Here is a 27,576-nt window from a genome sequence, read left to right on the forward strand (position 1 = left end):
AGACTGACACCTCAACACCAGAGACTAGCACCTCAACACCAGAGACTGGCACCTCAACACCAGAGACTGGCACCTCAACACCAGAGACTGACACCTCAACACCAGAGACTGACACCTCAACACCAGAGACTAGCATCTCAACACCAGAGACTGACACCTCAACACCAGAAACTGGTACCTCAACACCAGAGACTAGAACCTCAACACCAGAGACTAACACGTCAACACCAGAGACTAGAACCTCAACACCAGAGACTGACACCTCAACACCAGAGAATGACACCTCAACAACAGAGACTAACACCTCAACACCAGAGACTAGCACCTCAACACCAGAGACTGGCACCTCAACACCAGAGAATGACACCTCAACACCAGAGACTAACACCTCAACACCAGAGACTGACACCTGAACACCAGAGACTGACACCTCAACAACAGAGACTAGCACCTCAACACCAGAGACTGGCACCTCAACACCAGAGAATGACACCTCAACACCAGAGACTAAAACCGCAACACCAGAGACTAGCACCTCAACACCAGAGACTAGAACCTCAACACCAGAGACTGACACCTCAACACCAGAGACTAGCACCTCAACACCAGAGACTAACACCTGAACACCAGAGACTAGCACCTCAACACCAGAGACTGGCACCTCAACACCAGAGAATGACACCTCAACACCAGAGACTAACACCTCAACACCAGAGACTGACACCTCAACAACAGAGACTAACACTCAACACCAGAGACTAGCACCTCAACACTAGAGACTGGCACCTCAACACCAGAGAATGACACCTCAACACCAGAGACTGACACCTCAACACCAGAGACTAGCACCTCAACACCAGAGACTAGAACCTCAACGCCAGAGACTGATACCTCAACACCAGAAACTGGTACCTCAACACCAGAGACTAGAACCTCAACACCAGAGACTAACACGTCAACACCAGAGACTAGAACCTCAACACCAGAGACTGACACCTCAACACCAGAAACTGGTACCTCAACACCAGAGACTAACACCTGAACACCAGAGACTAGCACCTCAACACCAGAGACTGGCACCTCAACACCAGAGAATGACACCTCAACACCAGAGACTAACACCTCAACACCAGAGACTGACACCTCAACAACAGAGACTAACACCTCAACACCAGAGACTAGCACCTCAACACTAGAGACTGGCACCTCAACACCAGAGAATGACACCTCAACACCAGAGAATGACACCTCAACAACAGAGACTAACACCTCAACACCAGAGACTAGCACCTCAACACCAGAGACTGGCACCTCAACACCAGAGAATGACACCTCACCACCAGAGACTGACACCTCAACACCAGAGACTAGCACATCCACACCAGAGACTAGCACATCCACACCAGAGACTGGCACCTCAACCCCAGAGACTGGTACCTCAACAGCAGGGTCAACAGTTTAGCATCAACAAGGTGATTGAGAGAGTGAGAGGCAGAGAGAAAGAGAGAACAGGAAAAAGAAAGAGGATGGGAAAGAGAGAGGAGGTGAGAAAGACAGGATGGGAGAGAGAGAGGACTGGAGAGAGGCAGAGAGAGAGAGGACTGGAGAGACGGACAGACAGGAGGAGTAAGGGCGCACACCTTCCTTGCACTCCAGGGCGACGCGGGACTCCAGGTTGTCCATCTGCAGCTGCAGGCGTCGGAGCGAGCGGTCTGCGGCGCGGGACTTGCGCTTGTAGGCGACGAGCACGCCGATGATGAGGAGCAGCAGCACCGCCCCTCCCCCCGCCATCCCCACCAGGGAGGGCAGAGTCAACACGCTGTCCGAGTACACCTGCAATGAGCCTGGGGAGTGCTGGAACCCCCCCACTCTCACCTGCGTACGCACGCACGCACACACGCACGCACAAACGCACACACACACGCACACACGCACACACACACACACACGCACGTACACACACGCACGCACACACACGCACGCACACACACACACGCACACACACACACACATGCACGCGCACACACGCACACACACACACGCGCACACACACGCGCACACACGCACACACACGCGCGCACACACAAACACACACACACAGGTACATGAATGATAGAAACACTGACAGTCAATCAAAATCCGTCCAAACAGGTCATAACCTTCAAAATGGCAGATGCCTTAAAGCAGTGTGTTTAGTGCAGTGTGTGGGCTTAAAGCAGTGTGTTTAGTGCAGTGTGTGGGCCTTAAAGCAGTGTGTGTAGTGCAGTGCGTGTAGTGCAGTGTGTGGGCCTTACAGCAGTGTGTGTAGTGCAGTGTGTGGGCTTAAAGCAGTGTGTGTAGTGCAGTGCGTGTAGTGCAGTGTGTGTAGTGCAGTGTGTGGGCTTAAAGCAGTGTGTTTAGTGCAGTGTGTGGGCCTTAAAGCAGTGTGTGTAGTGCAGTGCGTGTAGTGCAGTGTGTGGGCCTTACAGCAGTGCGTGTAGTGCAGTGTGTGTAGTGCAGTGTGTGTAGTGCAGTGTGGGGGCCTTAAAGCAGTGTGTGTAGCGCAGTGTGTGTAGCGCAGTGTGTGTAGCGCAGTGTGTGTAGCGCAGTGTGGGGGCTTAAAGCAGTGTGTGTAGTGCAGTGTGGGGGCTTAAAGCAGTGTGTGTAGTGCAGTGTGTGTAGTGCAGTGTGGGGGCTTAAAGCAGTGTGTGTAGTGCAGTGTGGGGGCCTTAAAGCAGTGTGTGTAGCGCAGTGTGGGGGCTTAAAGCAGTGTGTGTAGTGCAGTGTGGGGGCTTAAAGCAGTGTGTGTAGTGCAGTGTGTGTAGCGCAGTGTGTGTAGTGCAGTGTGGGGGCCTTACAGCAGTGGGTGTAGTGCAGTGTGGGGGCTTAAAGCAGTGTGTGTAGTGCAGTGTGTGTAGCGCAGTGTGTGTAGTGCAGTGTGGGGGCTTAAAGCAGTGTGTGTAGTGCAGTGTGGGGCCTTAAAGCAGTGTGTGGGCCTTAAAGCAGTGTGTGTAGTGCAGTGTGGGGCCTTACAGCAGTGTGTGTAGTGCAGTGGCCGGGGTGGGTGTGTTTACCGTCACTTTGTGCAGTCCGGTCAGGTTGGGCGACTCGCAGAGCAGCTGGGTCTCGGACAGAGTCAGCACGCACGGCGTCTCTCCAATCAGCACCGTGTAGTTCAGCCTGCCGTTCCCAGGCACCGAGGGAATCAGATTCCGACCCTTCAAAGGGAAAGGATTTCTCCATTTGTGAGGATGTAGCAGGCAGACAGAGCAAAACCAAGACAAAGCCCAATTTACTGTTTAGAAACAGTCTGTCAGAGCATCACGCTCATTAGGGAAATATGGCCACAGAATAACTGGTGAAGCGCTTGGTTATTGTTTTTTGATTTTGTTGAAAACTGACAGCCTTCTGTTTTTCAAAATAATCCCAAATTCTTTCCCATGAACCACAAGCAGCAGCACAACAGTCTTGTTTTTCAAATAAAACTGACAGTTTCCCGCTAAAGTTCAGAGTTTATCTGGGGAAACTGAATTCCACCCTGTTCCATGCCCAACTCAAACTGGGATGCACACAGCATGTTATTGTGTCCTGTTCTTGCATTAAGTGATGCCTAGGTGGTGCGAGAGAACCTGAGATAAAAAGAATGAGAATGCTTGGGGGAACTCGGAGAAGAAGAATAAAGTTGAACGCATACTAATGGTGCCTGCTTTCTGACTGAACTTTCTACACGATAAAATACCACACGTAAATGTTTTTTTGTTTTTTTTGGTCTTCCATTGAATTCATAAAACTGGTCTAGCAAAGGAGGGTGTAATACTGTGGATATCTCCCGGTAGTTTAGATTTCAGATTTATATCAAATTCTGTCAAATACGGGAACGTCATCTTCTGACACACTGAGGCTGTCGTGGGAGTGGGATTTGCAGTTATCTCTTAGTGATGATGACTGTCTTCTCTCTTTATGAACTTCTGTCAAAATACTGTACACCAACAACATTTTAAGTTTTTCCACCAAAATTATTTAAACCCTGTCCATCTTCAGAAAGAATGCTGTACTATATCAGCTGTCGAAGCAATTCTACAACTCTGTATTCTGTAACTATATATTTAATTATTTCACGAGGCAGACAGGAGGAGGGTGGGAGCCAATCAGGATGTGCTATTTTAAAGGTCCCATATTGTGGAAAACAACATTTCCCTTGCAATGTGGATTACAAAGGAGTTGTAGGCTAAAAACACTGTGAAATTATCCAAATGCACAGTCCCCAAAGAAATCGACACAATCCGTGTGAAGAAACTGTGCATGTAAACGAGAGGATTGTGATGTCAAAGATTGTAACTTTGACATCACAACTATATGCTCATTTGCATATATCAGTCTTCAGAATGGCCCATCTTGCAGCCAGAAGAAATCAAAGAGCTCAGCACAGATGGTGTTGCAGAGCTGGCCAACCAATCAGAACAGGGGTTCATATTAATGAGCCTTAAAGACACAGTCACTAAACTAGCTTGTTCTAGCCCATGAGAGGTGCTGGAGAATGGACATTATAGAGATTGTTTTTGGAACCTACAACCGCTCACAAGCCATCTTATGGATATCAGGACCTAAGGATGGCATCAGGCTGTTTGAAGTACGGCCTTCAAATTCACGGAATGTGAGAGAGAGAACAGAATGTGCTACGTAAAAAATAAAAATTTTCACTCATAAAAATTCAGCCAGTAAGCGCAAAGGACCGCCAGGGATAGGGAAGACATTTAAACACTAGTCGTTTTCATAAGCAACACATTTAAAGGATTCCACATCTGTGTTTCACACCACCGAATTGAGGAAGTGGCCGTCATTAAGATCACGGAAAGGTGTTTTTGGGCAGAGTGAAACCCACCTTGAGGATGAGCGGGGAGGTGGGCTTGAGCTCCAGGACCCCCGTGGGACTCAGGGGCTCCAGGACGGGGTCAGGGAAGTAGCTGAAGCTCTCGTTCAACACCGCCACCGACCGCACACCGTCCATGACGAAGCCAATCTCATCCACGCCGCTGCCTGCCTCCGAGACGCCCTTCCCCGACCTGGCCACAGAGGGCGCCAAACACACCATGATGGTGTCGTTGTACACGGTGCAGTTCTGGGGAGGAGGGAGAGTCCAGACCCGTTTAGCCCACATGGTTACCCTTCCCAAACCCCGGATCTTGACGGTCCCGCCTCAGAGGAACAAATCTCTCCTCTTGCCCGCCACCAAAATTCACTGTCAACGAGTTTCTCAGGGATGGTTTACAACAGAAGCCAGATGTAGGCTGATGATAATACTTTTTCTCCCTGTTTATTTACCGTCGTTGGAGTTTTCCTCGAATAGTCTTTACAGCCCTCCACTCAAGGACACTGGAGGGGTGTTAAATCGTGAGGGGAATGGCCCTTGATGCAGAATGCTTACACAACCTGACATTGGCCATTTCAGCCAGACGTGTTTATGAAGGAAACTGATCTAGGCAGCTGTGGACTCAGCGACAGCTGTAGGTGAGATGTGACATTGAGGAGAACACACACACCGCTCCCAAGCTCCCGTGGTTTTTATAACTCTATTTTCTGTTTCCAGGTAGAAAGGTTACTCAGCCCCCATGGTGCTAGGTGAGCGGATGGGTTGCCAGATCCACTTTATCGCAGGTTGACATTTAAAAGGTTAAGCTGCCAGGAGGGGTTTTTGTCCGTGTCTTTTTTTTTTTTTTTAGGAGTCACTCACAAACCCGGCCTGGGGAAGAGTGGCCGTTGAACCGGAAGCCCGGGAATTCTGGGAATCTCTGGCACAGGAGTCGGGACTTACGTGGAACGACTCTGCCGCCCCGTACTTGGTCCGGATCTTCGGTTGCTTGATGGTTGCCAGATTGGTGCCTGTAACCGTAACTGGGGTCCCGCCGCTGTGGGGAGAGGCGACTTATTACACCCAAACCAGTTCCACAGGAGAGAGAATAAGATTTCCAACCATTATTCGAGACTGTACAGCAGGGGGGAGCCTGCAGCGTAGTGGTTAAGGTACATGACTGGGACCCGCAAGGTTGGTAGTTCAATCCAATGACGGCCGAAAGCTCATGGTTTTCCACCCTCTCTTTAACTGAGAGTCAGGGGTGAAGACAGTTTGGCCAATCAGTAGCACTAATTACGGATTAGGATTCAGCCCTACATCTTCCACTCCACCGTCTGCTGCTTGCAAGCGGGTTTTCAGAACTACTATCTCCCAGACTGCATAGCGGTTAATATTACTCACTGTTTGCAGCCACCTCTGGTGTTCACATCTCTCTCTGAAAAACCCTTTTTAACTCGGGTAACAATTTGGGATATAGCCAAAGGGATTTTAAATGCAGATTTCCTTCTGTTAACACAGAAGGCTGGTGGCTTCCTGTAAATTCCTATCGTGTTTGTGCCAGATTGAGTCACTAAACCCCCCACCCCTCCCCCACACTCATGACCCAACCTTTCACAATGACCTCCCTGAATGGAAAACATAACCTTAGCATTAAGGCAAAGCACAGGGCCAGAGGTACTTATTTACCACGGTATCTAACCTTTACCACGGAAACACGGGGTCAGTCTACATTCCTCTACCGCCACGGGCGACAATTCTACAGCAAGAAGATGCCAACTGCTAACCGAACACTTAACTCAGCAACCCCCCTTCGACATTTCTCCCCCCCGCCATCATCAGGGAAGACTCAAAAATGGGTTTGAATCCAGGGAGTTTCTGGATTGACGTTAGCTCCTCAACCACATTTCCACAGTTACGTGCAGGTCCTCTCCAAAGAGGAAAAGTATGTGAAATGGTGCTAGGAATTATGGATAATACCACACAATAAAATTACGGAATTCCTGCCCAGCACCGAGACAGTATCCAATCAGTAGTGAGCACAGAACTGTGGTAGGAAGCGTGTGGAAGGATGCAATGATTACATTTTAAGGACCGCATCTTGCTACCACAGATAGGGTTGCTTGTGACACGATCCGCAGTTGGTTACCTACATCACTGAGGATGAATTCTACAGAAAATGGTCCAAGATCGTACAGGAGACTGCGGACACGCTATGAAAGCAACGGAACATTTGGAAAGAAAGGTAAATAATTTATTTTCATTATTATTTTCACTATTGCAAGCCGAAAAACAACATGAAATGACCCCTGCAAATTTTCAATTGCAAATGTAATAAACCGCCTTCTCCTCGATATTCTTCCATCATCTGTAGAATTCCTCCTCGGTGATACACGTGTGAGAAGTGACACTGTAGGATGCCGGGAGTCTTTGAATTTGGCTCACGCTTCCTACCTGCCGATACTCCAGGCGGGATCGATCCTCAGGATGGTGGGTTAGGGGTTAGGAGTTAGGGGTTATGTTAGGGTTGGGAGTCAGGATTAGCTGTCAGGGTTAGGAGTTAGGGGTTATGTTAGGGTTGGGAGTTAGAATTAGCTGTCAGGGTTATGAGTTAGGGGTTATGTTCTGGTTGGGAGTTAGGATTAGCTGTCAGGGTTAAGAGTTAGGGGTTATGTAAGGGTTGGGAGTCAGGATTAGCTGTCAGGGTTAGAGGTTAGGAGGTATATTAGGGGTTAGGGGTGACCTACCTGGCGATGCTCCAGGCGGGTTCGAGCCTCAGGATGGTGGGGTCGGGGCGGTAGCTGAACTTGACCTCTGGGTTGCGTAGCTCGGCCCAGTTGATGTCCACCATGACGGGTGAGCTTTCCGAAACGGACCCTGGGGGCGTGGTGCACACCATCTCCTTGCTGCTCCGCCTGCTGGGCCAATCACAGGCTCACTACTGGCCCACCTGACCCCACACACTCCCTCTCAGAGAAAGAGAGTGCAGGAACCAGGTGACCCCGCCCCAAAAACACACACACACACACACACACACAAACAAATATACATACCAAAACACACACGCACACACGCACACACACACACTGTCCACCAAAAGGCACTGGAAATAGGGGTGCTGAGTCGGACTCACTGAAAGGACCGATCTCACAGTGCACAGTGATGATTTGGACAGAGTGAACATCATTACAATCAGCAACACATCACATCACAACACAGCACAGCACATCACAACACATCACAACACATCACAGCACAGCACATCACATGGCCAAGTTTGAGACCTTCTACATGTTGGTAAGACATCTGAATATTCATTAGGCTACCCACGCTGTGCAAAATCTATTTCATTTTAGTTTTGTGATGTAGAGATGCAAAAACATGTAGTGAGGATATTCATCAAGTGGTTGTCAATAATGACAGTAACCCAGATAGTGTGAATATTTGTGTGTGGTAATCACTTGAGACAAAAACTTGATTGCCATATTTAAACAAAATTATTGTTGAAAAATATATAGCCCAAAATTGGTCATTTTATAATTAATTTTCAACTTTGCTTTGCAACGCTAGTAAGACAGTCAACTGTGAGCATGTAAACTATTATAGGTGTGGGATTAAAAAGGTGTGGGATTTGGAGTTTTTGGTTAATTCAGAGCAAGGTGTATGTGCATGAATTTTTTAAATGATTTCGTATTGCAAAAGAGCTTCGTATAGACTTATTGCAAGAACTGTGTCTTGCATAGTTATGTGACTGTATGAAGGTAAAATGCAGTAGAAAACTAAGCTTCCCTGCTAGTTCAACAAATAAAACTAATATGTATTGTGATGTCACGTGTCTACGCGAAAGAGACTGTTTGCTCCAGAGATAAGCTTGTGAATGAACAACAGTAAACAGTGATAATGAGGCCGAGATTATGCTGGAGAATGAGCTGTGATTGAATTCTTGAGGAGATTAGAACAAATACCACCGCTGGTGCTCACAAACCAATCCCATTGGGTGACAGAAAGCCTGACTGCACAGCAACAAACATGGGTGTAAATGTATTCATATCATGTGCCACATTTATAATACGTCATTATTTTCATAATGGCTCTTTACACATGGCAATACACAGAGTCTTTTATAAAGTGCTAAGAAAAAAAAATACTTATTTAAATATGATCTCTATGTCTCCTTCTCAGATAATATTTTAACTGATCGATGAGTAGGTGTTAAGGCAATAGGAAGACTGGACGCAATCCAGCAACAACATTGCCAGTGACCAAATGTGAAGCCAAACTCACTTTAAGGAACATCAATATAACCCATTTCTGCCTGACCCTTCCAGCAGTTTAAAACCCTAACTCCTGCAGAACCTTTAAACTTCTATCCTTTCTTCTAATGCTAAATGATCTTAGAGTACTCTCACAGCATTTTATGAATTACATTTGCTTTAGTATTCCTCTAGTAGGTAAGGTCTCCAGTCGGCATCTCAGGAAGTAGCAGTCCTCTCTTGAAATACCACAACAACTGTGCAACCCTAAGCCTACTCACCTGAATCCTAACCCTAATGGCTCTAATCCTGAAAGGAAAGCCCCAGCCTCCCCGCTAATACTGCAATTAGCAGCAGACTGGAATAGGCCTGTTAGCAGTAGCAGCAGACTCGGGGGGAGTGTTAGCGGTAGCAGCAGGCCCAGATAGGAGCATTAGCATTAGCAGCAGGCCCAGGGGGAAGTGTTAGCGGTAGCAGTAGGCCTGGATAAGAGTGTTAGCGGTAGCAGCAGGCTCGGATAGGAGTGTTAGCGGTAGCAGCAGGCTTAGATAGGAGTGTTAGCGGTAGCAGGAAGGTCAGATAGGAGCGTTAATATTAGCAGCAGGCTCAGGGGGGAGTGTTAGCGGTAGCAGCAGGCTTAGATAGGCATGTTAGCGGTAGCAGCAGGCTTAGATACGAGTGTTAGCGGTAGCAGCAAGGTCAGAAAGGAGCGTTAGCATTAGCAGCAGGCTCTGGGGGAAGTGTTAGCAGTAGCCGCAGGCTCAGATAGGAGTGTTAGCAGTAGCCACAGGCTCAGGAGGTAGCGTTAGCAGTAGCCGCAGGCTCAGGGGGGAGTGTTAGCAGTAGCCGCAGGCTCAGATAGGAGCATTAGCAATAGCAGCATGCTCAGGGGGGAGTGTTAGCAGTAGCCGCAGGCTCAGGAGGTAGCGTTAGCGGTAGCAGCAGGCTCATGGGGGTACCATCAGCAGTCGCGCCGGCACTCACCTCTCAAAGCGGCAGGGACGAAGGCCAATATTGATGACGACGCTGCTCCCACAGTTGAGGTTGCTCCCCTCGATGGTGATGAGGGTCCCTCCAGAAAGAGGGCCCTGTGTGGGCTGCACACGAGTGAACATCGGGGACTGGGGGGGGGGGGGCACATCCAACACAAACATAGGGTTTATCAGATTTGAGTGCAACATATTTTCAGTGTAGTTCTTCAGACTAGTCTCATTGTATTTTTGTAACCATCAGTCTAAAACAACATATATCAGAAATCTAGCATCTCTCTTAATGTATTTCAAAGCAGTACAATTTCTGGAAGTATATTTAGTTTTTTCGAAATCTGTGTCATACTGAGGTATATTGATAACATTTGACAAATTGCTCCCTGACATTTATGTGACACCCGGCACTGCTCAGACACGTGTGACTGTAATTCACCGCACCGCACATCCTGGTTCCCCTGAGTGGGGGCGTAATTGCGTGTCGGCAGTGCACGGAACGGGAGACCGTTTTCCACAGGAGTGCTTACAGAGCAGCGCAGTTAACGGAATTGAATTAAATTGGCGTGAATGAAGATAAACTTGATATGCGGAGCAGAAACGACTGCATGTGTGTTTACAGGGAATCCAGGGGGATGTATGACTACACAGGGGTAGTGCCAACGTTCTGGAAGACAGGTGAATAAAACTTGTTGGCATTATGAACACTGATTAAAACAGCAGTGAAGTGAAGCTTACACACTGAACACTGATTAGAAAAGCAGAGTGAAGCTTACACACTGAACACTGATTAGAAAAGCAGAGTGAAGCTTACACACTGAACACTGATTATAACAGCAGTGGAGCTTACATACTGAACACTGATTAGAAAAACAGAGTGAAGCTTACACACTGAACACTGATTAGAACAACAGTGTGAAGCTTAAACACTGAACACTGATTAGAACAACAGAGTGAAGCTTAAACACAAGGGTTTGGGGACAGGTTCGGTGTGGTATGGGGTCTCACAGGAGAAGGGTTTGGGGACAGGTTCAGTATAGTATGGGGTCTCACAGGAGAAGGGTTTGGGGACAGGTTCAGTATAGTATGGGGTCTCACAGGAGAAGGGTTTGGGGACAGGTAAGGTAAGGTAAGGTATGGTATGGTATGGGGTCTCACAGGAGAAGGGTTTGGGGAAAGGTAAGGTATGGTATGGTATGGTATGGGGTCTCACAGGAGAAGGGTTTGGGGACAGGTAAGGTATGGTATGGTATGGTATGGGCTCTTACCACGAAGGAGAAGGGTTTGGGGGACAGAGCCCGATACTCTGCAGCACAGCTCCCCACACACACTTCCACCGCTGCCTCCGGGAAACGGTGACCTGTGGCATCAGCCAGCTCACACACAATACTGAGGGGATGGGGGATGGGGGAGGGGAGGAGATAGGTAGAGAGAGTGGGACGAGGGGGGAGAAGAGACACCAAAACAGAAGCACATTGCCATTTCATTATTTTATTCTTTACATTGTAACATGTAAATGATGCAACATCACGTCACATCTTTTCTGTTTCAGTCTCCGTGCAGGGAGACGCGCTTGTACAGACAGACAGACAGACCCGCTTGTACAGACAGACATACAGACACATTTGTACAGACAGACAGACAGACCCGCTCGTACAGACAGACAAACAGACCTGATCGTACAAACGGACATACAGACACACTTGTACAGACAGACACGCTCGTACAGACACTCGTACAGACAGACAGACAGACACTCGTACGGACAGACATGCAGACACACTTGTACAGTCACAGACACGCTCATACAAACACTTATACAGACAGACACTCGTACGGACAGACATGCAGACACACTTGTACAGACACAGACACGCTTGTACAGACACTCGCACAGACAGACGCGCAGACACACTTGTACAGACACAGACACGCTCGCACAGACAGACACGCAGACACACTTGTACAGACACAGACACGCTCGCACAGACAGACACGCAGACACACTTGTACAGACACAGACACGCTCGCACAGACAGACACGCAGACACACTTGTACAGACACAGACACGCTCGTACAGACAGACACGCAGACACACTTGTACAGACACAGACAAGCTCGCACAGACAGACACACAGACACACTTGTACAGACACAGACACGCTTGTACAGACACTCGCACAGACAGACACGCAGACACACTTGTACAGACACAAGCACGCTCGCACAGACAGACACGCAGACACACTTGTACAGACACAGACACGCTTGTACAGACACTCGCACAGACAGACACGCAGACACACTTGTACAGACACAGACACGCTCGCACAGACAGACACACTCGCTTGCGGGCTGCACATCTCCCCTACACCCCCCCCCCCCCTCCCTCCTCCCCCCTCTCCCCTCTCCCCGGGCCTCCAGCAGGACTGATATCAGTCCAAACAGACTGCAGGGTTAATTAAAATATTTTAAGATCCTGACAACATGCATAATTTCATGTCCTTGCGGAAATGAAAACGGGGAGGAAAAAAATCACAATAACGGTAAAGAAAAGTAAATGAAAGAAAGTTAATTTAAAAATTAAAAATGAGCAAAGATAATATTGATAGCAGGAAAGCGCCGTTGGGCCTGTCGTGTGTAAATAACGTTGGACATGTGAGGCAGACAGCCTAAGGGCTGAGCCACCTCAGACTCCACAGAGCATGATGACAACGCAGAGCGTGACCCCCGACCCTCTCACAAGCCCCAACAATACCCCTCACCGTCTCTACACGGGCCATTAACTGACATGACGCACTGGGCTCATTCCAATCCCTTATTTTCATCCTCCTTTTCCTTTTCTTTTCTCCTTTTCTAGCCCCTAGCTCCCCCCGTCGGGAAGGGACAGGAAAAGACAAAAGGAAAAAAAGAAGTAAAGACGGAGAAATCGGGGAAATGCGAATTGGGAAAACGGAATGTCAGTTACAGACGTGGCAGAGGATGTGTGGCAGACAGGTGGAGCCACAGGTCCATCATTTATACAGGTCCCACCTTTATTGTATACTTTATACATAATTTATACACTCCTAGAAGGAACATTCAAGGGGTTGGAATTATTATTAATCCTTTATTTGAATAGGTGGTCACATTGAGATAGGAATCTCTTTTTCAAATGAGACCTACAGTACTGTGCAAAAGTCTTAAGCACCTGTATAACATTCCGTACAGATAAGATTCTTTCCAAAATAATTCAATGAAAGGTCCGTAATAAATGTACTATACATTTTAGTAAATCGGCAGAATAGTTAAAAACTGAATCAAATTCATATTTTTTGTGACCACCCTTCAGCGTTAAAACTGCATCACTTCTCTGAGATAGCCAACGCTGTCCTGCAGTTCTATAAGATAACCAGCAGGGAGGTTGTTCCCAGCATGTCGGAAAACTTGCCACAGTTCTTTTGCTTTGGTCGGCTCCTTGCTTCTGATCTCAGACAGCCTTGATCAAGTTTTTATGTAAAAAGTAGTCAATTGCTTACAGTAATATGTTACTCTTTTAAATTAAATACAAAAATGTCTCTGTAAAATGAAATCTTTTGGAAAATGAATACTTTGAAATCTCAAATGTGTTCTTTTATACGAACACACACAAAAAAATAAACATATATATAATAAAGTCTAGGGTGCTTAAGACTTAATGTCCTTCAAGATGGTGCACCCTGATAGATTTCCGAGTCAGGAGAAAAGAGGAGAAAAATAAGCGATTGGAATGAGCCCAGTGTGTGAATTAGATCCCTCCATGCAGTCTCTAGAGCAGGGGTATCCAATCATGTGCCACGGAGGGCCAAGAGTATGCAGGTTTCCACTACATCAGCTGATTTCACTAATTAGTCCCTCCTCTCTGGCGGAAGGTGTGCTAATAAGTGAAATCAGCAGGTGTAGTGATTGGTTGCATACTCTCGGCCCTCCGTGGCACATGATTGGGCACCCCTGCTGGCAAACACGCTAATGCTGCCTGTTTCCTCTATGAGGGGGAGGGGCCTCACCGCTCGGCACTGATGTACTTCCCCTCCATTGGCTGGCACGGCACTTTTCCCACACGCACCCCGTTCTGGATGTCCTGGAAGACCAGGCCCAGGTTCTCCCCTGAGATAGTGAGCCACGTGCCCCCCTGTCTGGGGCCGGTCTCAGGAGACAGCTGCAGAGAGAGGGAGGGAGGGAGAGAGGGATGGGATAGAGAGAGAGAAAGGGAGAGGGTGAGAGAGAGAGAGAGAGAGAGCTCAGCAACATGCGCGTCTGTCCAGGCTTGGAGATTTTAAGAGTCATATTTGTCGTCATCACCAATTTGTGGCTCTAAACACACTGCTAAGAAGAAGGCAAGCTCTAATGCTGCCTGGCTTCAGAATCCAAAACCAGCTCCCTGCATCACTTCACCCACTCGCCACCCGAGACTACACTTCACAAGAGAACTCCATTTACCAGAATGCAACTCTCCACCCCCCTCACAACAAGAGATCCAACAGCGGGAGTGTCGACTGGGTCCCCCCCCCCCCACACCACAGGGACAGTCCCAAACGCCCGACAGCTCGAATGTTAATAAAGAGTAACATCCCCTCGCTGTAGAGCATTGGAGCGGAGTGTCGAACGAAAGCCTCCCCCCCCCCCCCCCCGTCTGTAATTGAAATGTATTACCCGGCCAATGCATAGAGGGCCATTGGGATAATGTGATTTATTTACTCAAATTATTCCTCCTAAGAGGGACAGGTGTGGCGTGGCACAACGAATATGAAGACTGATGCACAGCGGTGAGAGGTGGCGGTAACAACAATCAGGATGGAATTATGGGTAATTTCACAGCTCAGCTACTTCTCGATGTCCGCGTGGAGGTAAAAGTAACGGGCAAAGCGTTTGCTCCCACGCCAATTTACCGCTGGGGCCCGGGTTAGTGCTACCGCCATCGAAAGCCGGTTTGGAGGCTGTGGGGAACCCATTACGTGCCACAAAGTGCCACACCTACAACTGACACTTTGTGTGTGTGTGTGTGTGTGTGTGTGTGTGTGTGCACGTGCATGTACATGCTTATGTGTGTCTGTGAGCACGTGTGTGAGTCTTTGCAAGTCTGTGTGTCTGTGTGCATGTGTGTGTGAACACGTGTGTGCATGTATGTGAGTGTGATGTTGGAGACAGGGCAGTTGCCAGGTCCTGGGTTATTATTTTGTCTGCCATGGCACAGAACTCATAATGTTTCCAAATTACAATTTCTTGGCACCACCATTGGGAATAGCAACACAAGTTATGCTCTCCAGGAAAAACAATAACGTGGCTTGTCTCTTTGATATAAAGCCCTACCAGATGATGTTACATTAGATTTGGAGGACATCAGTTCTCACCTTAGTGATTTTGGGGTGTATGCAGTGGGTGTTTGGTGCTTTTAGGTGCTTCAAGGGTCAGTTCTCACCTTGGTGATTTTGGGGTGCATCAAGGGTCAGTTCTCACCTTGGTGATTTTGAGGTGTATGCAGAGGGTGTTTGGTGATTTTGGGGTGTGTGCAGCAGGTCAGTTCTCACCTTGGTGATTTTGGGGTGTGTGCAGCAGGTCAGTTCTCACCTTGGTGATTTTGGGGTGTGTGCAGCAGGTCAGTTCTCACCTTGGTGATTTTGGGGTGTGTGCAGCGGGGGTTCCCCGTGGTGGGGTGCATCCACGTGCTCTCTGGGGGGGCGCATTCCTGCCGGAGGGAGCACTTCTTCTCCTGAACGCACCAGCCACACTCAAACCGTGGGTCCGCCTTCAAACACATGCCACAGCTGTCCCGCAGGGCGAAGCACTTATACAGGTGAGCTGGGAAAGAGAGAGAGGGAGGGAGGGGAGAGGAATACAAATCTAAAATAGTGAAGCACAGAGCCAAATCAAGAAAAAATATGTATTTGTCCCAAACATTATGGAACTAATCACCAATTCACCAAAGACAACACAACAACTTTAAAATAGATTCTCAATAGATTGTCCAGTGTGCTCGTCTGTTGCATTCATGAAGTTACAAAGCAATAAATTGTTATTTGGACCTAACATTACTGTTACTGGCTACATACAAATTACAGCAGTTTAGCAGGATTCATTGAATGCAGGCGGTATGCACACAGAGCACAACGTGGGGTTTCTGTGCGAGTGTGGAACTTCAAAGTAGCTCTTTCACGGCCTTCCAATAATCTGATCTGTCACGACTGAGCATAAAAGTAACCCTGTGCTAATTAAACTGAACTAAATGAATGGCTTAATTACAGTCTCACTTCCCTGCTACACCCAGACTCCACCTCCCCAGGTCAGGAGCAGCGATGGGTGCTTCAGAACAATTACAGAGAGGGAGGGATAGATGGGGAGGAAAGAAGGGAGGGGGGAGGGAGGGAGAGAAGAAGAAATGAGAAGAACAAGAATGAGTGGCAGTAAGAGGGACAGAAAAAAGATGCAACAAAGAAAGACCGCAGACATAAGGAGAAGACAAAATCACAGCAGGCAGAGAAGTTTGAAAGCTTTTCTCTGTTCAAGTTACTAAATACTGAACATTAAGACTGCATATCGCCAATTCCTGGGCAACAGAGCTTCTATTCTTCCTCCAGACGAACATCAGAATGGTCATCAACTCTCCTGTGTGCAGGGAGAGGGGCCGCAAGCTGGCCCAGGTTTTGGGGGCCATTTTGGGGTGGTTCTCTCCCCTCTCTGAGATGGTTTCTCACATGCCCTTCCAGCAGCGGTGATTAATGCAGAGCCCTAATGAGCCCTATTTCAGGAGTAATTACTCACTGGCCGTCTGCACTGTGGATCCTCACTGGAGCTCCAGGTATGGAGCTCAGACAGCTTGTCCTATAGGGAGACATGGGAGCCTGCACAGGTCTGCAGGTCCGCTGTGTCCACCTCCCTGGCCCAGGGATGGGTGGTGCATTCGAACCCGAACGGGAGCGGAACGGCAGGGGCTTCTCACACCCAGCTCTGGGTAGAAGTTCCAGTTCATTCTGAGGGCCCTGACCGCAGTTCCCCGATCGCTTCCGAGTTCAATTCGGTTCCAAAGTTACACATGCCAGTACTGTTACACATGCCTGGTTTTAATGTTTATGCCTGTTACCTGGATACGATGGAGGAGAGATGAAGAAGGCTCATAAGCAGGGGGGGATGAAGGTGGGTTACGTTGGATATTGTAAGCACCACATTGGATATTGTAGAAGTTACCTTGGATATTGTCTCGTCTATCTTGGATATATTACCTAGGGTACCGTGGAAACTGTAGCGGGTTACCTTGGCTACTGTAGTGGGTACCATGGATACTGTAGTGGGTACCATGGAAACTGACGTGGGTTACCTTGGATACTGTAGGGGTACCATGGAAACTGTAGTGGGTTACCATGGATACTGTAGTGGGTACCATGGAAACTGACGTGGGTTACCTTGGATACTGTAGGGGTTGTCGATGACAAAGTTTCCATTCCAGACCAAGGACAGGTCCACGGGCAGGTCACTGATGTCATTTCCCTCGTAGTCATACTGCAAGACACAAACAAACCATGCTCCAGTCAGAACCGCACGAGCAATGTAACACTGACAGACACAGTAAAGGTCACATAGTGTGTACTGAGCCCCTCCCAGAATGCACCACTCTCCCCCAAAACAGGCATTCCCTGCTGGTGACAGGAGAATGAGAGTAACTGGGAGGGGCACGGTTGTCAGTAACGACAGGCCACACCCCGAGGGAGGGAGGATGAAGGGCCGGGGTGTGGTCTCAATCAGGAATTGATTCTGCTGGATGCAGTTCACCATCGGAGCCTCCTATTAGCACTACCGTGGAGGCAAGAGGCCCCAATGTCCTTTTTGTCTCTTCCTCATCCTCTTCCTCCAGAGCCTGCCCAGCGCTCTGGCCAGGGGGAGGCAAAGCGAATGAGTATCACAGCGAATCGGCTAACTGCTGCAGAGTAACACAACCCAACAACAGAGGCCTTCTACATGGAGAGAAAGAGGGAGAGAGAGGTAGGGAGAGGGGGAGAGAGGGGGAGATAGAGGGAGAGAGAGGGAGAGAGAGAGGGAGAGAGAGGGAGAGAGAGGGAGGGAGGCAGGGGAGAGAGGGAGAGAAAGAGGGAGGGAGAAAGCAAGAGAGGGAGGTAGAGAGAGAGGGAGGGAGGGAGAGACAGAGGGAGAGAATAAGAACCAATGAAGTGAATGAGCTAGAACAGAGGGGGTAATAAAGTGAATGAAAGTTGCAAAGAAAAAGTTAAAAGAAACATGAGTGGGGAAAAAAGAGAGAGAGGGAAAAACTGAGAATAAAGGGGGAATGAGAACGGAAGAGAGAAAGGGCTTGGGCCATATCGCGCGCACACACACACACACACACACACACACACACACACACACACACACACACACACACACACACATTGCCAGCAGAGACTGGGACACGCACGCACGCACGCACGCACGCACGCACGCCCCATGAAGCAGGTCTTCTCAATGACACACACACACACACACACACACCATGAAGCAGGTCTTCTCAATGACACACACACACACACACACACACACACATACATACACCCACCCATGAAGCAGGTCTTCTCAATGACACACACACACACACACACCCATAAAGCAGGTCTTCTCAATGACACACACACACACACACACACACACACACACACACATACATACATACATACACCCACCCATAAAGCAGGTCTTCTCAATGACACACACACACACACACACACCCATAAAGCAGGTCTTCTCAATGACACACACACATGCACAAACACAAACACATACATACACACACACACACACACACACACACACACACACACACACACGCACACGCACACACACCCATAAAGCAGGTCTCCCCAATGACATACACACGCACGCACATACACACACACACCAATAAAGCATGTCTCTACAATGGCACACACAGGCACCCACACACACCCATAAAGCGGGTCTCTACAATACGAGCCACGCAAACCTCAAATTAATGAAGTCCCCGATAAAAACAGCACACACCAGAATCCAGCCCCCCACCCCCTCTGACAGCCCTATATATCAGGCAGGAACAGGGACGCCCGTAAAAACACCAGCCAAGCAAAAGCGAGGAGACTAGGTCGGCTTTAGGCCAAAAACAAAAAAAGTGTCGACGTTAACAAAACAGGCCAGCTGCCGTCCTGGGAGCGGGGGAGCGGGGTGGGCTGGGGGTACGGAGGGAAGGAGAAAGGAGAAGAAGAGAGGGGGAGGACGAGGAGAACGTCCCGAATACCACTTTGGGTCACACACCCGTCGTCAGTCATTTTGAAGGAACACCTGAAAGGCACGGCTAAAGATAGTGCCCTGCCCCCAGGGGGCTGATCCCCCCCCCCCCCCCCCATTTCCAAATGCTCACATGTTTCTCTCTCCTCTCCTACCTCCCCCCTCCTCCTCTATACCGCTATCTATTGGAGGGACTGCCACTTCAGGGGAGAATTACCGGCAGCCTCTACAGCATCTTTTGGTAAAACCCAGCGGAAGGCATTAACATTTATATAGCCGCGCAGAACGAGTGCCGTCCTCTCCCGCAGGCATATGTAAATGTGCGCGGGCCGTGGCCCGGTGCTGTCCGGAGCTGCTTCAGCGATGCCCACCTCTCACAGGAGAGAGAGCTGCTTCAGCGATGCCCACCTCTCACAGGAGAGAGAGCTGCTTCAGCGATGCCCACCTCTCACAGGAGAGACAGCTGCTTCAGCGACGCCCACCTCTCACAGGAGAGACAGCTGCTTCAGCGATGCCCACCTCTCACAGGAGAGAGAGCTGCTTCAGCGATGCCCACCTCTCACAGGAGAGAGAGCTGCTTCAGCGATGCCCACCTCTCACAGGAGAGAGAGCTGCTTCAGCGATGCCCACCTCTCACAGGAGAGAGAGCTGCTTCAGCGATGCCCACCTCTCACAGGAGAGAGAGCTGCTTCAGCGATGCCCACCTCTCACAGGAGAGAGAGCTGCTTCAGCGATGCCCACCTCTCACAGGAGAGACAGCTGCAGGGCCCGCCTAATTACCGCACAACGGGCCTCATTCATCCATATTGTCGGAAATCCGCGTGCGAACGTAGGCGTGATCGGAAACGACAAACAAGTTCCTCCGGATTTATGAAACAGGCGTAAACACAGCTTTGTTTGGTATCCACGTGTGTACGTTGATAAATACCAATCAATCGTAAACAAAAAGCATGTGCACAAAATGTATAATTAGCACAAATTGACACCCATAAAATACCTTATAAGGGCCATGGAAATCTATTTCAGCCAATTTAAAGAAATGGCTGAGAAAAGACGAAAATACTTTGTTTTAAAATGATGTGTAGCCTACACATGATCTGATTTTTTAAAATCATTATATGACTGTGTGTGCTACAGCTACTTTGTGACTTCTCTTTGCAAACTTGTAGGCTACGCCCTATTTATAGCAAACTTTTTACGTGTTTTATGGAATTTATATTACACTCCACTTAAGCATTAATTAATCAGGATTACCGGAATGAAACATCACTCATTTTAATGTTGAATCCTGTTGTGTTTTTATATGATATGAATAATTATAATATTCAATTGGCTCATTAAAATAATCTTGGCAATCTAAATGAAATATAAATTCATAGAATAATAATCGCACAAAGCGCACTTTATTATTGCGCGCTTTCATTTCCGCACACAATACGAACAGCTGAGACCACTGGTGAAGTTTGTTCGGCTCCTACGAAAAAACTGACATCCGAAGACTTTACTTACATTATTTGTGCAAATGCATTTCCGATGGATTTACGGTGAATTTCGTTCGGCTCACGTTTCATACATGAGGCCCAATAAGTCTGCTGCCCATTGAGCACAAAATGACTGAATTTACTTGTCCCAACCAAGACAACACTGCACTCTGAGTGAACCTGTGTGTGTGTGTGCGGGTGTGCGGGCGAGTGTGTGTGTGTGTGTGCGTGCGTGCGTGCGTGCGTGCGTGCGTGCGTGCGTGTGCGTGTGAGCGTGCGCGCGTGCTTGTGTGTGAGGGTGCAGGTGCTGCCTGTGGCGTAGTGGTTAAGGTAAAGGACTGGGACACGCAAGGTCGGTGGTTCTAATCCCGGTGTAGCCACACTAAGATCTGCACAGGCATTGGGCCCTTGAGCAAGGCCCTTAACCCTGCATTGCACCAGGGGAGGATTGTCTCCTGCTTAGTCTAATCAACTGTACGTTGCTCTGGATAAGAGCGTCTGCCAAATCCCTATAATTTAATGGAATGTAGCGTGTGTGTGTGTGTGTATGTGTATATGTGTGTGCCATTTGCCAAAATGGAAAGTTCACAGAACTTACACACAGCATTATCTCACAGTCTGAAGTCTGAGATAAATGTATCTTTAGAACCTTATCCAATAGAATTACCACACTACACTTTAATACAGACTGGAGACCGGATGCATGTGTACACCCATATCCTATACATGCCCTTGCATACACACACACACACACACACACATTTTCCAGTACCCAGAGACAGGATTAATGAGGTGGGGTGAGGTGGGACAGGAATAACATCCAGTAACAATGTGATGAATTGCGGCATTACAGGAGTTCAACACGACTCAGTCACTCAGAGCAAGCTGAGAGAGCGGAGGGATTATGTGTAGCTCTTCTCTGATTAAAAAAAAGGTTTGCACATGGCCTCCTGGAAGGGATTATGGAGAGAGAGAGAGAGAGAGAGAGAGAGAGAAAGCGAGAAAGAGAGAGAGACAGAAAGATAGAGCTTATCTGTTTCTTTATCTGATGACTTGCCATGGTCTCACATTGCGTCTGAAACAACCAATTACAGTGAGAACCACTGGGGAAATATACTGAGACCTGAGGAGAGGCAAGGTATGAGTGAGTGTGTGTGTGTGTGTGTGTGTGTGTGAGTGTGCATGTGTGCGTGAGAGTGTGTGTGTGTGTGTGTGTGTAGTCCATATGTTTGTTGTGAGGGTGACTCTGTGTGTGCAGGTGTGTGTAGACGTGAACAAACACCCCACGCACATGCACGCACATGTACACACACACACACACACACACTAATATGAACGTCTCCATATTTTTCCCTCCCTAATTTTGACAACAGTTTTGAAAATCTTGGCAGACCAAGTCATCGTTTAAACAAAAAAAAAATGATTTGCATGTTTGAAATGTGTAATTAAAACTAATTGACTCGCAGTCATCAATTTGAGATGGATGTGCCTGTTCGTCTGAGCAAAACACTTCAGCATCAACACAGCGGAGAGCCATCTTTTTTTTTTTTAGATATTTTTTAGGCCTTTTTCAGCTTTATTGGACAGTATATAGTATAGAGAGACAGGAAGAATGGGAGCGAGGGAGAGGGGAAGACATGCGACAAATGTCGGACGGTCGGATTCGAACCGCTGACGTCGCGGCTCGCAATGAGCATGCGGTCAGTGCTCTACAGGCTGCGCCACCGCGACACCCCGGAGAGCCATCTTTATAAACATAAATATATGACTTTGCGTTTTCTGAAAATTGACACTTTCCCGCAGGGCTCTTGCCGCAGACCACAGAATGAGAGGCACTGTGGACTGGACACTGATGGTATCTGTACATCACGATTAATCAAGGCAAGGGTTGTGGAACGTGTGTGTATGCAGGCTGACCTGTGAAGTCTTCCACGAGCGAAGGACGAGAACTGAAGAGAGGTACAGGCGGAGGAGAGGAATCGGACACAGACAGAGACACCGCGTGTCGGATGTGAGAGGCCCAGCCGCGGGGCGTGGCCTTCAGGGAAAGTGCAGGGTTGTAGGGCCAAACCTTGGCTGGGGCCACTGGGACCATCAGCTCTGAACCTGGCCTCAGTGAACACCTGGTCTCTTCAGCTCTGAACCTGGTCTCTTCAGCTCTGAACCTGGTCTCTTCAGCTCTGAACCTGGTCTCTTCAGCTCTGAACCTGGTCTCTTCAGCTCTAAACCTGGCTTCAGTGAACACCCGGCCTCAGTGAACACCCGGCCTCAGTGAACACCCGGCCTCAATGAACACCCGGCCTCAGTGAACACCCGGCCTCAGTGAACACCCGGCCTCAGTGAACACCCGGCCTCAGTGAACACCCGGCCTCAGTGAACACCCGGCCTCAGTGAACACCAGGCCTCAGTGAACACCCGGCCTCAGTGAACACCCGGCCTCAGTGAACACCCGGCCTCAGTGAACACCCGGCCTCAGTGAACACCAGGCCTCAGTGAACACCAGGCCTCAGTGAACACCCGGCCTCAGTGAACACCCGGCCTCAGTGAACACCAGGCCTCAGTGAACACCAGGCCTCAGTGAACACCCGGCCTCAGTGAACACCCGGCCGCACCGCAAGTGAGGAACGCGCGCCGTGTGACGCGCCGCGGATGAGAGCGCAGGCTAATGCTAAAGCTAAAGGAGTTAGCGTGGCTGTACTCAGGGGTCTGTACTCACCGAGGTGCGCTGGCATTGGACGCTGGAGCTGTTGAAACGTAGCGCGGTCACACTCAGCTCCCTGCCCTGCACGCTGAACACACACTCGTAGCTGCGCTGGCCCGACTGAGGGTGCGGAAGGTTCCGGGCCAGCAGGGTGATGGGCCTCAACACGCTCACCGGGATGTACATCTGGGAGGAGGGGAGGAGCAGAGGGCACTCCTGACCAAGGGGGGGAGAATAAAGAGGGAGGAGATTATATTGCCCAAACTGAAGGTTCTCTTCTTACACCAGACTGAGGACAGTTTGCACAGAGCCAGTGAAGAGGATCAACTCATGCAGTTATTCCATCAACTGAGCTCACACTCAACACACAACACTCAACAGTGTGTGTGAGTGTCTGTATGTGTGCCTGTTAGTGTGTGTGTGTCTGTGCCTGTGTGTGTGAGTGCCTGTGTGTGCATCTGTGCCTGTGGGTGTGTGTGTGTGTGTGTGTTAGTGTGTGTGTGTGTGTCTGTGCCTGTGTGTATGAGTGCGTGTGGCTGTGCCTGTGTGTGTGTGTGTGTGTGTATGAATGAGTGTGTGAGTGTGTGTGTGAGTGTGCGTGTCTGTGCCTGTGTGAATGAATGCGTGTGTGTGTGTGTGTGTGTGTGAGAGTGCGTGTGTGTGAGTGTGCGTATCTGTGCCTGTGTGTATGAATGCGTGTGTGTGTGTGTGAGTGTGAGTGTTAGTGTGTGTGTCTGTGCCTGTGTGTATGAATGCATGTGTGAGTGTGTGTGTGTGTGTGTGTGTGTGTGTGTGTGTGTGTGTGTGGGGGGGGGGGGGGGGGTGATAATGGGCTCTTAGTACTGCTACACAATCCTACACAACCGCTGAGCTCACCACAAACCCAACAGCCAATCGTGCGCTCTTGCTCAGCTCACCTCAAATCCAACAGCCAATCCTACACACCCACTGAGCTCACCCCTCAACCCAACAACCATTCCTGCACTCCCGTTGAGCTCACGTCAAACTCAACAGCCAATCCTATGCTCCCGCTGAGCTCACCACATGTAAGTCACTGACAATTTTTCTGCTGGTTCGCAAAACTGAAATTAATGCCAAACAAAGTATATTAAGGGGACAGTTCTAGTGGCAAAGTTGGCCAATTCTCGAGTCCTCAGGCAACTTCACAAATATCTTTCATTTTCCCAGCGGAAAGCAGAGCAGAACGTTTTTGGTTTTCTTGTTCCGACACTTGAGTACAGGTGTCTTATGACACAGTGACAGATATCAGTGCCGTGTTGCGGATGTGTCACAGCGAGGCAAGAGAAGGGGGAAACAGTCCCTGTGTGGAATCTAAAGGTGCTTCTGTGAGCCCTGAGACTGCAGGTGGGCCAGCACAGACACGAATAATCACTTTCATTTACTTTTTCATTAAGACACAAGCTCTACGCGTATTGTTCCCAAATTTATAAACGGCATTTTGTTACAATGTAAAGCGTGTCATCTCTAAAAATGCAACTGCTGTGTTTCTGTCAGAAACCTCAAACTGTGATGTGTGCATGTGTGATTGTGTGTGTGTGTGTGTGAGAGGGTGTGTGTGTGTGTGTGTGTGTGTGTGTGTGTGAGTGTGTGTGAGTAGGCTTGGGGTGCAGACGTACCTCTGACGTGTTGACCCGGCCCTCCAGGAAGGAGCAGTCTCGGGCGTTGTGTGTGCACATGTGGCGGTACTTGCACCAGTGGCAGGGGAATGCGCCGTTCACACAGGAGAGACAGCTGCAAGAGGAGAACAGCATTATCCACACGCACAAACACGCATGCACACAGATAAGCACTCACTCGCGCACTCGCTCACTCGCTCACATACACACATCTTTATTTTATTAATTACTTCATGAGTATAGTTATATAATGACGGTTTTTACTTTGCATGTTCATTAGTTAAAAGGTGTTAAGCTTTCACATTATACTTCAAAAAAGGACATTGAATTAATCTGAGAGAGGGAGGGAGGGAGGGAGGGAGGGAGGGAGAGGAGAGAGAGAGAGAGAGAGAGAGAGAGAGAGAGAGAGAGAAGCAGTAGAGATCAGATGTAAGAGGGTAAATTCGCAGGGTAAATGTTGGGGAGGACTGAAACACTGTAGCTGGATTACGTCCTGCACTCTGTCGCTCTCAAGCCCAAGGTCTATACCCGACCCGTACCCTACAGGACAACCCTGCCCCTCACATACCCCCCGGCTGTTCTCCAACGCAACGCAGCCAGGCGCTTAAAAAACTCACTTAAACATAGCCCAAACACTGCTGAAACTCCCCCCCCACCCAACACACACACACACACACACTCTCTCACACACACAAACACACCCACACACACACACACACACACACACACTCTCTCTCTCTCACTCACACACACACACACACACACTCTCTCTCACTCACTCACTCTCACACACACACACACACACACACACACTCTCACTCACTCACTCACACAAACACACCCACACACACACACACACACACTCTCTCACTCACACACACACACACACACACACACACACACACACACTCTCTCTCTCACACACACACACACATACATACATACATATACACACACACACTCTCACACACAGACAGCAGCCCTGGATATGACCTCTGACCCGACATGGAGGGGGGGCTACAAACTGCTCTCACTGCGGTCGGACTCTCTCTCCCACTCCCTGAACACGACTCGCTCCACACCCCCAACACACTGGCGAACGCACTCGTTTGGATCAATTAAGCAGCCCATTTGTTCAATTAATGAATTTAGGGATGATGAGGGGAAAACATCTGAGCACAGTGCAGCCCCCCATGGGCCAGAGGAGGTGGCTTAATTAAACACCTGACCCAATTAACGGCTTAATGAACTTTTATGAGGCTGGAGGACACGGATCTTGGCTGAGGAGTGGAGCTGTTGGCTACCAGGGTCCCATGCAGGTGACAGGGAGGGAGCTCTGAATGAAGAGGATATTATCCACTCAAAACGGTGTGCTGTGTACTGTGTGCTGTGACTGTGTGCTGTGCACTGTGTATTGAGACTGTGTGATGTGTACTGTGCACTAAGACTGTGTGCTGTGCACTGTGTATTGAGACTGTGTGATGTGCACTGTGTATTGAGACTGTGTGCTGTGCACTGTGTATTGAGACTGTGTACTGTGACCACAAACCAGCCACCACACCTCCAGGAGTGAACAATCACATCACTCCGCTGGGACTGAGTCAACCAATGAACACACCTCAGCCAATCGCAGCGCTCCGCTGGGGCTGTGCCAGCCAATCAACACACCTTGGTCAATTGTATCACTCCAACACTCGAACAGACAGAGAAAAGATTACATAAATACAGGAGACAATCATCAACCTGAGTCAATAACCAATCAGGAAAGAGCAGAGGGAAGCCATAGGGCTGAAACTGATGACATCATAAGAAGGAGACCCACAGCCCAGTCTCCTGCAGACAGTAACCATGTCCCAAACAGCTTACTTGCCTATGACTGAGTATGTAAGCTGGGTCCACTGGAGGAGAAAGTTAAGTAGGCAAAACATTCTGTAAATGTAGTGTACTTAAAATCCAAGGAGATCTGTAATTCCAGGGTTTCACCGTGCCTGAAACTGTTCACTCCCAACTGACAACTATTCTCCAAACGCACAGCGGAAGTGTCAAAATATGTCCGTCCCACCTCTTCCACTATGATGTATTGGACTCTGATTGGACCCAAACATGAACATACATGATTTGGACATACAGTTTACAGGAAATATTGGTCGACCAAAATAGGCTCACCGCCTGTCGCATTATTTACATTTGAAGACCTTGTGTTTGCATGTTACTAAAGAAAGGGATATTATCATATTGATATATTACACGGAATTCAATTCCTCCTGTATATACTATAATTTTAGGGGGAAAGTAGTAAAGTTATGCATTATCCTGACTTGGCTGGGGAGTGGTTGTTGCGTTTTCTCTTTAAAAAAAAGTGTAATTTTTTTGTGAGAATATTATCTTGTGGAAAAAACAGCCAGACACTGGAAATCCAGCACTGTGCCTG

General features: G+C 48.7%; 1 protein-coding gene across 1 annotated transcript in view; it reads right to left on the reverse strand.

Annotated features, from left to right (window-relative positions):
• Nucleotides 1–27,576, reverse strand: part of LOC133138555 (plexin-A1-like) — a 90,515-nt gene that overhangs the window by 16,409 nt on the left and 46,530 nt on the right. Inside the window, 12 exon segments of the mRNA XM_061257418.1 lie at nucleotides 1,641–1,875; nucleotides 3,054–3,197; nucleotides 4,862–5,098; nucleotides 5,792–5,885; nucleotides 7,576–7,743; nucleotides 10,066–10,202; nucleotides 11,333–11,453; nucleotides 14,091–14,242; nucleotides 15,692–15,882; nucleotides 17,481–17,577; nucleotides 23,524–23,724; nucleotides 25,146–25,260. Of these exon segments, the coding sequence (XP_061113402.1) occupies nucleotides 1,641–1,875; nucleotides 3,054–3,197; nucleotides 4,862–5,098; nucleotides 5,792–5,885; nucleotides 7,576–7,743; nucleotides 10,066–10,202; nucleotides 11,333–11,453; nucleotides 14,091–14,242; nucleotides 15,692–15,882; nucleotides 17,481–17,577; nucleotides 23,524–23,724; nucleotides 25,146–25,260 (1,892 nt within the window).

This window comes from Conger conger, chromosome 10 (genome assembly GCF_963514075.1).
Source record: "Conger conger chromosome 10, fConCon1.1, whole genome shotgun sequence".
NCBI classification, from domain to species: domain Eukaryota; kingdom Metazoa; phylum Chordata; class Actinopteri; order Anguilliformes; family Congridae; genus Conger; species Conger conger.